The 12,658-nt window shown below is 37.1% G+C and overlaps 1 protein-coding gene across 1 annotated transcript in view; it reads left to right on the top strand.

Annotated features, from left to right (window-relative positions):
• PIGG (phosphatidylinositol glycan anchor biosynthesis class G (EMM blood group)) overlaps positions 1-12,658 on the top strand; it is a gene marked incomplete at its 5' end in the record, with an annotated part of 87,054 nt that overhangs the window by 13,856 nt on the left and 60,540 nt on the right. The window contains 2 exons of the mRNA XM_084278416.1: positions 1,441-1,658; positions 4,660-4,941. Of these exons, the coding sequence (XP_084134542.1) occupies positions 1,441-1,658; positions 4,660-4,941 (500 nt within the window). The remainder of the gene's footprint in view (positions 1-1,440; positions 1,659-4,659; positions 4,942-12,658) is intronic.

Below are 12,658 nucleotides of genomic sequence, written 5' to 3'. Positions count from 1 at the left end.
CTTTTATGCTTCTAGTGAGCATTTACTTTTTTTTTAAATGTGTGAACAAAATGCTGCTCATCTCTTTTTGCCTGCAGGATCTGGTTGTTGTCACTGCTGAATGTATCTTTTCTGGGAAGTAAAAGGGCTGTCAAGACTCAGCTTTTCATACTGCAGCTTTTTGTGTAAATGTTTACTCATGGGAAAGTTGATGATGAAAATCAACAGTAGATGGTAGAAGAATAAAGTAAAAGAGTACTTTCATGCGTCCTTTGAATCAACTTGAGTCATTGTCTCTCCACACCTACCCTTTGGCATGTATCAACCAGAACAGTTGGTGTAAAGTAAGGATTCTGTGGAATAACCAGTGAAGGGAAATTACATGTAGGAGAAAAGCTTCTGCTGCTGTATTTGCTTAAGAACTTCTAAAATGTAGGATTTAGCTGTTTGCTTCTCTCCTGTGGCTCCCACTGCCTTCAGTCAAGCTTTTCAAATAAATTCAGAGAGAACAGAGTAATGCAGATGTGTTTTTACAGTGTAAGAGAGAAAGAAAAGCAACAGTGATGTCCCCGTGCCTATCTTAGGAAGTATACTCACATTAAAAACTGAAACCACAGAAATCAGTGGTTCCTTATTTATGAAACGCGCGGAGTTGATTTAAAATTATTCCTTCAGGGACATAGTCTTGTCCTCATCCTCAGGTTTGAAAGCAGACCAGAGTCTTCATATATGTTGTAAGTGTTCACCTGCAGTCCTGTTTATGCATATATTAATTAAAACTACATTTCCACAAGAAAATATTACATAGGTATAGACAACAGGTCTGTGTCCTTGTGGTTGGGTTTTTGGGTTTTTTTTCTTAATTTATTATTTGTTTGGTTTTATTTTGGGTTTTGTTTATTTTTCTTCAGGTCATGTTTGTTTTTAGATGTATCTGGGCCATCAAGAGTCTTGTTTCCATTGGTTGGTGGCAGCATCAGGTTTTCCTTTTTTATAGTCAAGTTGGATCATGTGCCGTCCTTACACTGGAACTAAATTTCACTGCTAAGCATTGCTTGGCAGTGTCCCTTGATGTTTCCTCCAGAGATCAGCTATCAGATAATTTTGTGCTTGGGTTGTACAGTAAGGGCTGGATAATGAGTGGCTCCAGTGGAAAGACTTTTTGCAGGATTTAAAGTATTTGGATAAGTTTATTCTAGAAACCTTTTGTAAGAGTAAATGTATGTTTTAACATGTTTGTCGTGTTTAGAGGTCTTTACTTCTTGTTAGGTTAATGATTAATTGCTTTTATTCTGAGTAACTGTCTCATTATGGTCTTGCTGTTGGAAGATAATGGAACTTTCTAGGTATGAAAAAAGTTTAAACTGCCATAGCATTTTTTTAAAGATTATACAAGCAAATACCACATCTCAAATTTATCCTCCTTTGTTTATGGATCCTCTCATCTATTTGTTTCCTTAGATCCTGGATATGAACATTTTAAGATTGCAGAAAAGTCCCACGGTAATTGGATCAAACTGTATTTAGAGGGGAATAATTCAGAAGTACTCTTAAACCTTGGCAAAAAGGTCCTGAAGCAATATTTGGAGGCCCTGAAGACTCTGAGTTCTTCACTAAGCAAGCAAGTGGCACAATATGACATGTATTCAATGACGGTGGGGACTGTGATCATTATGGAGGTACAAAAATACATCTTTCTGTGAAAAAGCTAAGTCCACAAACAGAATTTTCTAGTTTTGACTACTTACTGTATCTACCCTTACTGGTCTTTAGAATTAGTGTGAACTGTTAGAGTTGGCTGACTTTCTTCTTGGATGAGGTTAGTTGTTTTCTTAAATTATAACTTAGCATTTAAAATGTTTCAAGATGTAAACTTATGTTTTGGTGTAACTAGCCACAATAAACGTGCAGATCTGCTACAACTTAAACTACTCCCATATTAATTAGCTCTACTTTTTGAGTAGCCTTGCTACATTAAAAAACAAAAAAGCCTGGAAAGTAAGTTCCTGTCTGCTCCTCTGTATCTAACAGTGAGCATGGCTGCTAAGGGCAGGCAGTACCTTCTGTGGGCAATTTTCACAATTCCAAGAATTATTCTTTGTACTGATAGGTGTAAACCGCTGGAATAAACAGTAATTGTAAGATGCTGTGTTGCTACTTCATATCTCATGTAGGAATAAAGATAAGATATCCTGTGTCTGGAATTTTAAGTGGTTCTCAGCAATTGACATTTGGGCAAATCTTAAATGCTGGAAATACTCTGCTTGGTAATGATTTGAGAACTATGTGGAAGGGATGCCACGCCTGGACACTGAACTTTATGTACGGAAGCTTGCACTGGACTTTTAGATGACATGAGTGTCAACTTTTGTAGGAATAAGCATTGCTCCCTAGGGTGGAAATAGCTACTACAAGCTTAATTTATTCCTTTCACACATGTGGTTCTGTGTAAGCCTGTTCTCTGAGTTCAGGGTAGGTCTGAAATGGACTTCACAGGATTTAGTTCCACAGTGCCTTTGGGAGATGAGGTGGTGGGTTCTGTTAGTGCTCTACAGATGGCAAATCAGGAGGCGAATGAAGCTCAGCACAAAGCTGAAGCACTTGCATTTCTGGTTTTTTCTGTTGTTTTGGGAAGCTATGCGTTCAAGCACTTGGCAGTTACTTTGGATGTGAAGCATTGGATTGCTTTTTTCTGAAATGCAGTTGGTAGATGCTTATTGTTTCTAAAACAGCTCTCAGGTATTTTACTCAATGGGCTTTCATCAAAAGAAACAGGCAGCTATTAACCATGAAGATTTTGTTTGACAAGGTCTCGCTCACCATCACTGTATGACAGTGCAGAACTGCTGGAGTTTTTTTTCTGCAGGGTAGTACTCCAGAAACTGCCTTGCTTTCCAAACTCTTTTTATCTTGATATGTATTTTCCACCTTCACTGAATAAAAAAGGGTAGGGAAACTCACAGGTTATTTTAAACTACACAATACTATAAATGCTATTTATCCTGTATTTCAGATGAGGAGAATACCTCTGGGACGTGAATTTGATAACAGTGCATTTGCTCAAAAGAGCTAAATTTGGATTTGTAGCTAGGAAAATGCTTGAATTGTAGTTATTATAAGTGCTGTCTTTGCTTTAATTTTAAGTGTTGTGTTAAAGGGTATGACCTAAGCCAGTTTGATGCTGTGAAATCCCATGTTTTCATAACCAAGTGAACTATGTGAAGTAGGATAGGTAGAAGAAAGACCAGCATTGGATTTTTTTGTTGGTCTTCTTTACCTCACTGTAGTGTGGGAAAAAATTTAGGCAAAGGTCTTTACAGTGCAAGATTACAAGTTGGCAATAGCCTGATATAGTTGGTTTTGTCTTGTTTTATTTTGATCTTGCCCTAGCTCAACCCAGTTGAACTCAGAATAGTCCTAGCCCCACCTGTGCGCCTTACAAAGCGTTTTAGGGTGTGGCTGAATTTTTCCTTTACTTGTGAAGGTTTGTACATGAGAGTAGAAGTTATCCTTGGTATAATTAATCTCTGCTGCCACACTAACCTGAGAGGAAACTTGCAATTTGGCCTGATTTTTTTGCAGGTTAGAGCAAAGCAAAAGTAAACTAAATAAGTCAAATTGAGGTGAGGAGAGATACAAAAAGTAAATACTGAGAGAATTCATAAGCTTGAAATACAGTGAGGTGGGGAACATGGTAAATATTAGGTCATCATCAAGAAACCATGTAAAGGAACATGGACAAAGTTCTGCCTAAGAGGACTACAAGGTTAGCACATGGTGTGCATTGTAATACCTCAGGAGAGGGAGAAAGGACAGGAGGGAGCCTCAAGTCTGCAGAACCAGCTCTGTGGCTTTGTTAGCAAGACAAAAGCTCAAGCTCACCAAAGGGACCTGTAATGAAGAGGAGTAAATTAAGTAAACGACCATCAAATGTCTTTGAAGGTCCACCAAGAAATTATCAGAAGTGGGGTAGGTGGGTTGGTGATTATTAGCTCTCATAATTGGAAAATTAACCTTGGAAACCTTATGAATATACATACCTGTCTTGTGTAAAAGCTGTGTAACTGACCCTTTACACATTAGGAGGAACGATCCCATGTGTGCCTGGTGCTGCAATAAGCAGTACCTGCTCAGTAGTCACCAAGGCCCTTTTGTTTTGATTTCAGCTTTTCATGGTATCAGCAGCATAAATTTGTGTGATAGTACGAGAACCTTCTCTGGTCTGAGAAGCAGTTTGACTCAACAGGACCTCTGTGGACATGTATACCACACATTCTGAGACAAATGGCCTTTGGCAGAGTGTAGCTTTAGGCATTTACAGGTGATGAATAGTAGGCCAAGTTTGTTTGCTTGATCTTGGGAGTTAAAATTCTTACTTTTGCAGGGAATTAATGCCATGCATGTGATCAGTTACCGCAGTTGAGGAGGTGCATGGTAATTTATTAAACTGGTGACATGTGTGCTCAAGCCCTTAATAAAGGAAAACACAATCTTTGAATATCCTAGTAAGATACATTAAGTGGTAATATCTTACTAGAGTAAAAAAATCCAGCACAGATAGTTCTTTGAAGATTTTTTTTTATGATAACAGAATAATTTTTTGTGTGTGTATGAATTCTCTCTGTATGTTTTAGCTAACCCAGATTCTTTTAAGTATTAATTATCCTTTTGTTTTTCTAGGTTTTGCTGCTGCTTTTGCTCAGTGTTCCAAAAGCCCTGAGCAGCCGAGCAGAATTTGAAGTGCCCCTCTCCCCTCCACTATTCTCTCTGCTGTTCTACTTGATGTGTCTGATGCTGTGTGCAGTTCATGTCATCGTATGCACATCAGCAGAAAGTTTATGCTATTTCTGCAGTATGTCCTGGTTAACAGCAGTTGGAGTAATGATGCTGATTTCTGCACTCATGTGTGGTATTTTATCCGCTTTTGCAAAGATCTTTGAGAATTCAAGAGTTCGACTGAAGGTGAGAGCATGTATTAATTATGGCTCAAAATGTTTTGGTCTTTGTGGCATACTTTAAATGGAAGTTTTATGAAAGTTTTCTGTGTGTATACTTGGAAGAAATAATTTATAATGTAATTTGAATAATTTAAAATTGTAATTAAAATGTGGTGTGTTCACTGTGGCTTAATACCAATTGTTATAATGAAGCTCATAGAGGTGCTTATTTTCACATTACTTTAAGAAATGTTCTAATTAGTGTAAATTATTTTGCAGTTGATTTTATGAGATCAGAAGCAGTTACGCTGTGTGCTAATTTTATGTTGTTACACAGTGATGTTTCACAATTGCAATTAAAGGAGGATGAATGATACTTTGCAATAGCATGCATGGGTGATGATCTGTCCTTTCCCAAATACCACGGATATTAATACCTTAAGAACTAATGAGAAAATACTTTGCTAGTACCCTTTCTTATATTAGTATTCTTAATGCTTTTTTAAAGATAGTTTTGAAATGGTAACTAAACAAAATCAATCTGTGTCCCCTGCCTTTCAAGGGATACTTTTTAAGTTTAAGAAATTGAGTTTGCCACAATCTTTTGAATGGTCAGAAATGTTCTTAGTTGTGGCTGTAGTTACCAAGTAGTAATGTGATGAGTTTCATTGTTGTGTTGAATAGAATTCAGGTAATTCCAAGGAAATAGAATTTGCAATGGCTTACTCTTCTATCACTGTGAAACTTGATATGCCAAGAACTGTCAATCACATGCACAGAATCAGATTCTAGCTGTTTTTTCTGATGCTTATTAGTCATAACTTTCAAGGGTCTCTGAAATTTGGTAACTTTAATGCTCATATTACTCTATTCAGTGGTGCAGCCTCTGTGCAGTACAGAAAACTTCTGTCAGTCTGTTTTTCTTTTAAATCATGTTTGGGATTTTAGTACTTTATTTTTTTAAAAGTATGGGATGAGGCGTGGCCAGTACATTGCCTTGTATGATATGGTAACATATTCCTCCGAGCTAAAAAGCAAACTTGCTGACTTAGAGAAAATTTTAATACTGCTGTATTTCTAAGTCAGAAAATTCACTACTCCTGAGTGGAGATTAATATTTCACTTTATGCAGCTATGTGCTATAATTCCTGCCCTTAATTATAAAGTTAAATTCTTCTACCTAAGACTGCTGATTTTTATTATTCAAACTATACTAGTTTATAATTCTGTTTCCATAATTTCTGCAAATGGTGTAATTTCTTATTGGAAATGCAGCTTTTCTGGGAGAAGCCTTGGACTAAATGAATGCCCTTCTCTTCTCAAGACAGTTTTCCTCTCCTCCCCCACCTTGAAATTTTCTTCAGTTAAGAAGAATTTACATTTGTTTAAGTGTGTTGAAGGTGATTAAATAAGAAATTGTTGATAGAATATGTTGTTTTGGTTTTATTTATCAAGCACAAAAGATGTAGGTGTGTTTGTTGATCAAGTAGGTAGACTAAAATAGGTAACAAGTCAGATAACAATGTGTGCTTAATGAAATCAGGGAAAGAAGTTTGATCGTGGGTATAGCTGCTAGCAGAACAGCCTTTGTTAAGGGTAAATCAGTTTGCTTTTGGTACTGAAAATTTTTGTATCAAAGTCGTGTAATAACTTTGCTGCCAAAGCTGGTTTTGCCTGTGTGCTTTTTAAATTTTTTTAATTTTTTTTAATGGCAAATAGAAGAAGAAAGTAAAATTAGTCAATATGAATGGAGAAACCTGCTGAGTGAGGCGTCTAGTTTGTATAGTTTGTTAACACTGTTGGTACTTAGGGGCATGCTGGAGTTTAAATGGACTTAGTTTCCTTCTGCCACTCCTGAGTTCTTCTACTTAGCTGTCTGTATTTTGTTATAAATGAGGTAGAAATTATTCTTAAAAAAAGTAAAAGAATATGGTCTTGAAATAATAATTAACAATGCAGTGTGTTCAGTAGGTATTTAACATTTACTTGCTGTGCAGTGATAAACAAATACAACTGTGGAAGATAAGCTCATTTTTCATGTTAATTGCTGCCAGTTTTTCTAATTCTAGCAAACAGTAGGAATATAAAATCATGACAGTTTAGACCTGCATAAAATTTGCAGACATTCTACTTCAGTAGAGTTGGGAGCAATGTCGGGGGTTATAGCTTTCACCTCCAGGTTTATAGTCTCAAAGCAATTCAGCCTCTCTTTGTCCAGAAATCTTTGTCTTACAACTGGAGACGAGTTCATTCCTTGTGACACCGCTGGAATCTAGGAAGATGCTGCTATTCCTTGACTGTTCCTAAATTTAGAACAGGCAGTTGCCAAGTGTTGATTGACAGGTACGAACTCTGCCTTGGTAGTTTGGCCTGAGTCTTAGGGTTTCATTCCCATCTGTTTTTGGTGTGTTTTCCTCCTTTGTTGGTGAGAGACAGCTGCTGGTGCGATCAGCTCCCTGCAGATGGCTTATACGTTGCTAATACTGCTGCTCTGTCAGTGATCAGAGCAGAAATTACAAAATGTGTCCTGGTATTCAAAACATGAGTTGGGTGGGAAGACTTGTCTTATGAAAGGAAGTAACAGGTCCCTGACAGGGGCAAGTAATTCCTCAAGGAACACATAAAAAGAAGCACCTATGTAATTCACACTGTTTAACTTTTAGAATGAATCTTTCTGAGGAACTTCAGAGGAGGAAGTGCTATTTCTATACCCATAATCTTTAGGCCATTTCTGATGATTTCAACTCATCATTTTTGCCTAGGACAGGCATACATTACATGTGAGAAGTCTTTATCTCTTCTATTTCAGTTGTCTTCCTTTGCTACTCCTGCTTTGTACATCTGCCTCTGAGGAGAAACTGAGCAAAACCAGACAAATTGAATGTAAGATACTGTATCCAGTTTCATATTTTTGCCTCCAGCACCCCACATTCTGCATAAGAGAGCCCACAGCAGCTGGAGCTTTCTCCCTGGTAGATGATGGGGCTTTAGATTCAGTCCCCTGTTGCTTGAAGGATGCTTCAGCAACAACTTGCATCCTTTTCCTCTGGTACTAATTATGAGACCATCTGGAATTCAAGAAGTAGAAAACCTTTTTATTCACAAATGAAATTTGGTGTCTCTGGCAATAACACTTCTGTCATTTTAGGACAGGGATCAGTTAGTGTCTCTTGGACGTGAAAATGCTTATTTTCATGTCACCTTTGAAAATGCCTCCATTTGGCTGTAAATGGAACAGTTACCAATTCAAGTATTTCCTGTTTGAACTAAAAAAGTGGGGAATATCTGAAATGTGTGGATACCTGTTTTCTGTATTTTTACCTAGCTGAGACCTCAGGACATACCAGCAGATGATCAGATCATCTGCTTCAAGTTGATAATACACAAACGAGGAGGTTTTCAGCACTGTCTTACAGAAGGTTTGTGTGTGTGTTTTTTCCAAGGGTGAGTCAGATAGATAGAAATAAAAACTACTGGTTTCTCCACCCCAGGTATGTCTGTGATCATATACCTACCTGAGACATACCTGAAAAAGTGAAAAGCTGAAGTATGTTTTGTGAAGTGTAGGCAAGAGTGATTCTGGTTGAGGTAGGTGTGACTTTATATCTAGATCTGTAGAAATCCATTCTCATCATCCCATCTTTATTCCTATTCCACAGGTGACTGGGTTGCTGGATATATATCTCACCAGTCAGATGGGCTTTGCTGCCTCTGGCAAGTTCCAAAGCAAACTTGAAATATTTTGAGAGTTTAGTTAGTCAGTTCCTTCATTCCAGATATGTATAAAAAAAAGATCTGGATTTGATTTACATTTTTATCAGTCTCAGGGCTGTTGCAGAACTGTATGGTAAGGGTTTTTTTTGCAGGTAGCTGGTTACTGATACAGAGAGAGAGCCTGGAGAACGTGGAAGTGGATAATCTGGCATTGCTTGCAGTGTGCATGTGAGAGGTTACTTAGTGGTAACTGGGGCACAAACACTGTAACTGGCAAACATTTTTGTCCTACCCTCCATCCCCTTCTCCAGTAGAATACGTAGACTTTAGGGGAGAAGGGTTGTCTGTATGTGCTGTGTGTTGGTCCTGAAGGGCCTTTATGTGAGTTAGAAGTATTCCTTTACGCGGTCTGAATCACAGTGTCTGTGACCTGTGCATCTCCACAGTGCGAGTCAGCATATGGGCTCCACTTCTGAAAGAGCTCTGGAGCCCTGCTTTGCTGGTAGTCCTGAATCAGGGTCTTGCCAGTTAAAAAAGCTAAAAGCCTTTTCTATGCTCACGCTGTATGATAAAATGTAGGTATTTTAAAAGTAATTAAGATAAGCTTTCCTGCTAATGGCTTCAGAGCTTTTTTCTTCAAATTGTTTCCGTTCACATCTAAAGATTTCTCTGAAGTGCTTCCCATTTGTAATGCTTTTTTTCCACTGTGGCTGAATATAGAAACTGATTACCAAGTTCATGAATTTTCTGAAGACCAGTGCAGGCAGTGTTAGCATCTGCTTCCTGACTGTTATTTATAGGTTCTGATTACTATGTTTCTAGCAGCACCAGTCCCTTCTTTTAATGACACTTCAGGCTTTAAATAGATCTGCAGCCCTTTACGAATTCCAGAAAATTGTCAAAATTTTTAGCTTCTTGTTCATAGCTTCATTCTAATTGCTTGGTAGTTTACTGAAGTACAGTATTTACTATTACTACTAGTTAAATATTTTTCCTATTTCTGATAGAAATAAAACCTAACATTTTTTTTTAAAAAGCAGAACACACAAGTTAAAGTTTTTGCTAATTTTAATAGTGCAGATTTTTTTCTTAGTTAGGTAAACAAAATGTCCCACTTTCTGTTTATTTTAAAATACTCTGTTCATGTTACCGTATTTTTGGTTTTCCTCCTCTGTGTCTTATTATTTACTGAACTGAACAACGTTCAGTAACGTTTTTATGCAATTGGACTTTTTTGTTCATTTTTTTGATTTGGGGATATAAAAAAACCCAAAAGAGTGATTGGATAGTGTCTTTACTGGATAGGTTTCAAAAATTCTCTCAAACTGTTGTGAAAATTTAGGAGCAAGTGTAATACTGTAGTACTCTCTCATAGGAAAGCTGTTATCATTGGGAGTCAAGAATGAGTGCAGGTATCAGAATGATAAGTATTTAAATTTTGGGTGATTGTCAGCATAAAAAATAAAATGTATCTCATCTGAAAAATTCCTAAGACATTATCTGGTTAATTTTTTTGTGAGAAAAAGCTTTACTCTTAATTGTAGAGAAGCTGTAAAATTGAAATTGAACCCAGAAAGTAGACTGCAGGAGATTTTATTTCAAAGTGAAGGAAATCTTAAGTTTCATGGACAGAGTTACACATAAATTCCATTGTTTATGTACTGGCATTTCTGCAGGCTAGCAAGATATGTTCAATAGTAGGGCAAAAGAGGTCAGTTTCCATATTTCTCAATTAGTATTAATTCTATATTTCTTAATTATCACATCAAATGTGAAAGTTGCACTCGTTTGTCAGATTGTAGTCTTAAACTGAAAGCCTGGCATTTTAAAATTTTTAAACCAAAAATTCTATGCTGAGTTTGTTTTCCAAGATATTGGTGCGAGTCATGCATGTCTTTTAGGATCTGGAGTGGCTACTGAGATTCTGAGGGTTGGAGGTCTTTGGCAGCTAGAAATACAGAGCTGTGCATGTCAGAGTACGACCTACATTTCTGTGCCTGTAAACCAGTTGTAAAAGCCAAATACAATCCAAGTAATCTAAGGTCAGGATTTATAAAAAACTGTGATGTTGGCATTGCTAGTAAGGCATAGTTCATATGTGAGGGATTAACAACAAATTTAGAACAGTTCGATGAAGCTAATTTTAGTATTTCTTAGATCATGAAGGCTCAGGAGATTATAATTTACAGGGTAATTTTTCATTTTACATGGAAACTAACTCTGGTCTGAAATGGTTTATCAATAAATGCCATTGGACTTTAACCCTTTGAGGTAAATATAGAAGTAATTTTTTTCTCTTTTCATTGAAGAGTCAGACAAGCAGGCAAGAAATACGGAATTCTGACACTCACTTGGACATTTCATACAAATGCCACCAGTGTCATAAGGCTTTTAAATATTCCCCATATGTCACTCTTTCACTTCTCATATCAGTGCTGACAGCAACCAGAAATGAGAGAGCAATTCTTACATAGATTTTATGTTACGTCTTATAAAGAAGATGAATTGTATTGAAGACTGGTTCATTCTCATTTATTGAGGATCTCGGATTCCTTTGTCTCTGCAAACAGATGGTGCTTATGTGCTCCCTCATTATTTAGTTAGCCAAGAACTTTAAGGTCAGCATGATGGAATTATTGGAATTTGAACTTTATGCAGTTTAGTCATGTACTGTTCTTGTCTCAGCTTTGTGAATTTCATGGTCTTTGGTCTCTGCGCAGACTATATCTTTACCTTGTCCTTTTGTTCCAGAATGTATTTTGTGTATCTTTGATTTCCAGAGTAGAATACTAAACAAAAAAGGAGCATATTTTAGAGGATCAAAGAAATTTCAAATGCTAGTAAAATTAAAATGGGCCTGGGCAGTGTTTCAGGTTATGACTGTTCTTGTGCTAAGGTTTTAATAGTTTCTTCACCTGTTATTGTTGTTTGTAACCTCCTGAGGATTTTTTTTTTGTTTGTCTTATTTTGTTTATTGTGTTGGGTTTTGTTTGTTTTTTTAAAGTGACCATGGTGTAATATATTTCTTTAACCGAAAAAATGGAGGTGATGTAAATAGGTGATCACTTTAGCTATCTCCTGCATTCTTTCATATACCTTTCATATATCTTATAAAATCTCAATTTTGCAAAATGTTGTTTCCCTCAAAGCAAAAGTCTAGATAGTGTTAACTACCTTCTTGCATCAAGTGTTTGTTGTCCTTACTGTGCTACATGGTCTTGCATATAGAAAAAAATACATATGCTGCTCTCAGTAAATCTTAAGTATACGTGAGGTGCTCAGATATGTATGTGTTGTTTACACACCTTTTATTGTTACCTGCTTATTGTTACCTTAGTGAGATTCTATATTATTCTTACAAATAATTTAAACAGTTCAAGAACCCTAACACACTGTGCATCTTTGATTGAGAGTATGTTCTCTGTATTAATATTTAAGGTGTTTTTATTAAGTTTGCTGTTTGTTCTTAAGGTCAAATGTAGGAGGATGATGTGGTTTGAGTGTGCAGTTAAAGAAGTTAACATGGAAAAGATTCAGGGCTCCTTGTTCTGCAGTAAACGTGTTATCCAGTAGTTTTGATTCGGCTCTTCAGTTGTTACTTACCACGTGTTTAAAATAGCAGTTTAAGAGATATTCTTTGATATTCTATAATAGAAGAAAAAATAACGAGAAAATAAAATCGTAAAGGATGTTTTCTGACAGTGTTTTTCCCAAAATGCTTCACAAGCCTGTAAGCCCCTGCTGGCTTCGGTGGCCTCCAGGGCTGGGGTGTTCACCTTGCTGCTGGAGAGCCCAGCCACACATGCTGACCTCTGGCTCAGACTGTGAGAAGTTAAACAGACAGAGGTCCTTCCAGTCAGTGCCCTTGTGACCACTCACACTTAGGTGCACACGCTGGGGCCTCCAGTTGCTGACCCAGGCTTGGTGATCCCTGGTTGCTTTTCCTGTTGCTGACACCCTGACTTGTGTTGCAAGTGAGACCTTTCAGCACCCACAGGTGGGACAGAGAGTGGAGGTGCACAGAACTG

Source organism: Gallinula chloropus (assembly GCF_964237585.1).
Source record: "Gallinula chloropus genome assembly, chromosome: Z".
NCBI classification, from domain to species: Eukaryota; Metazoa; Chordata; class Aves; order Gruiformes; family Rallidae; genus Gallinula; species Gallinula chloropus.
This window is presented reverse-complemented; position numbering and strand designations above follow the sequence as displayed.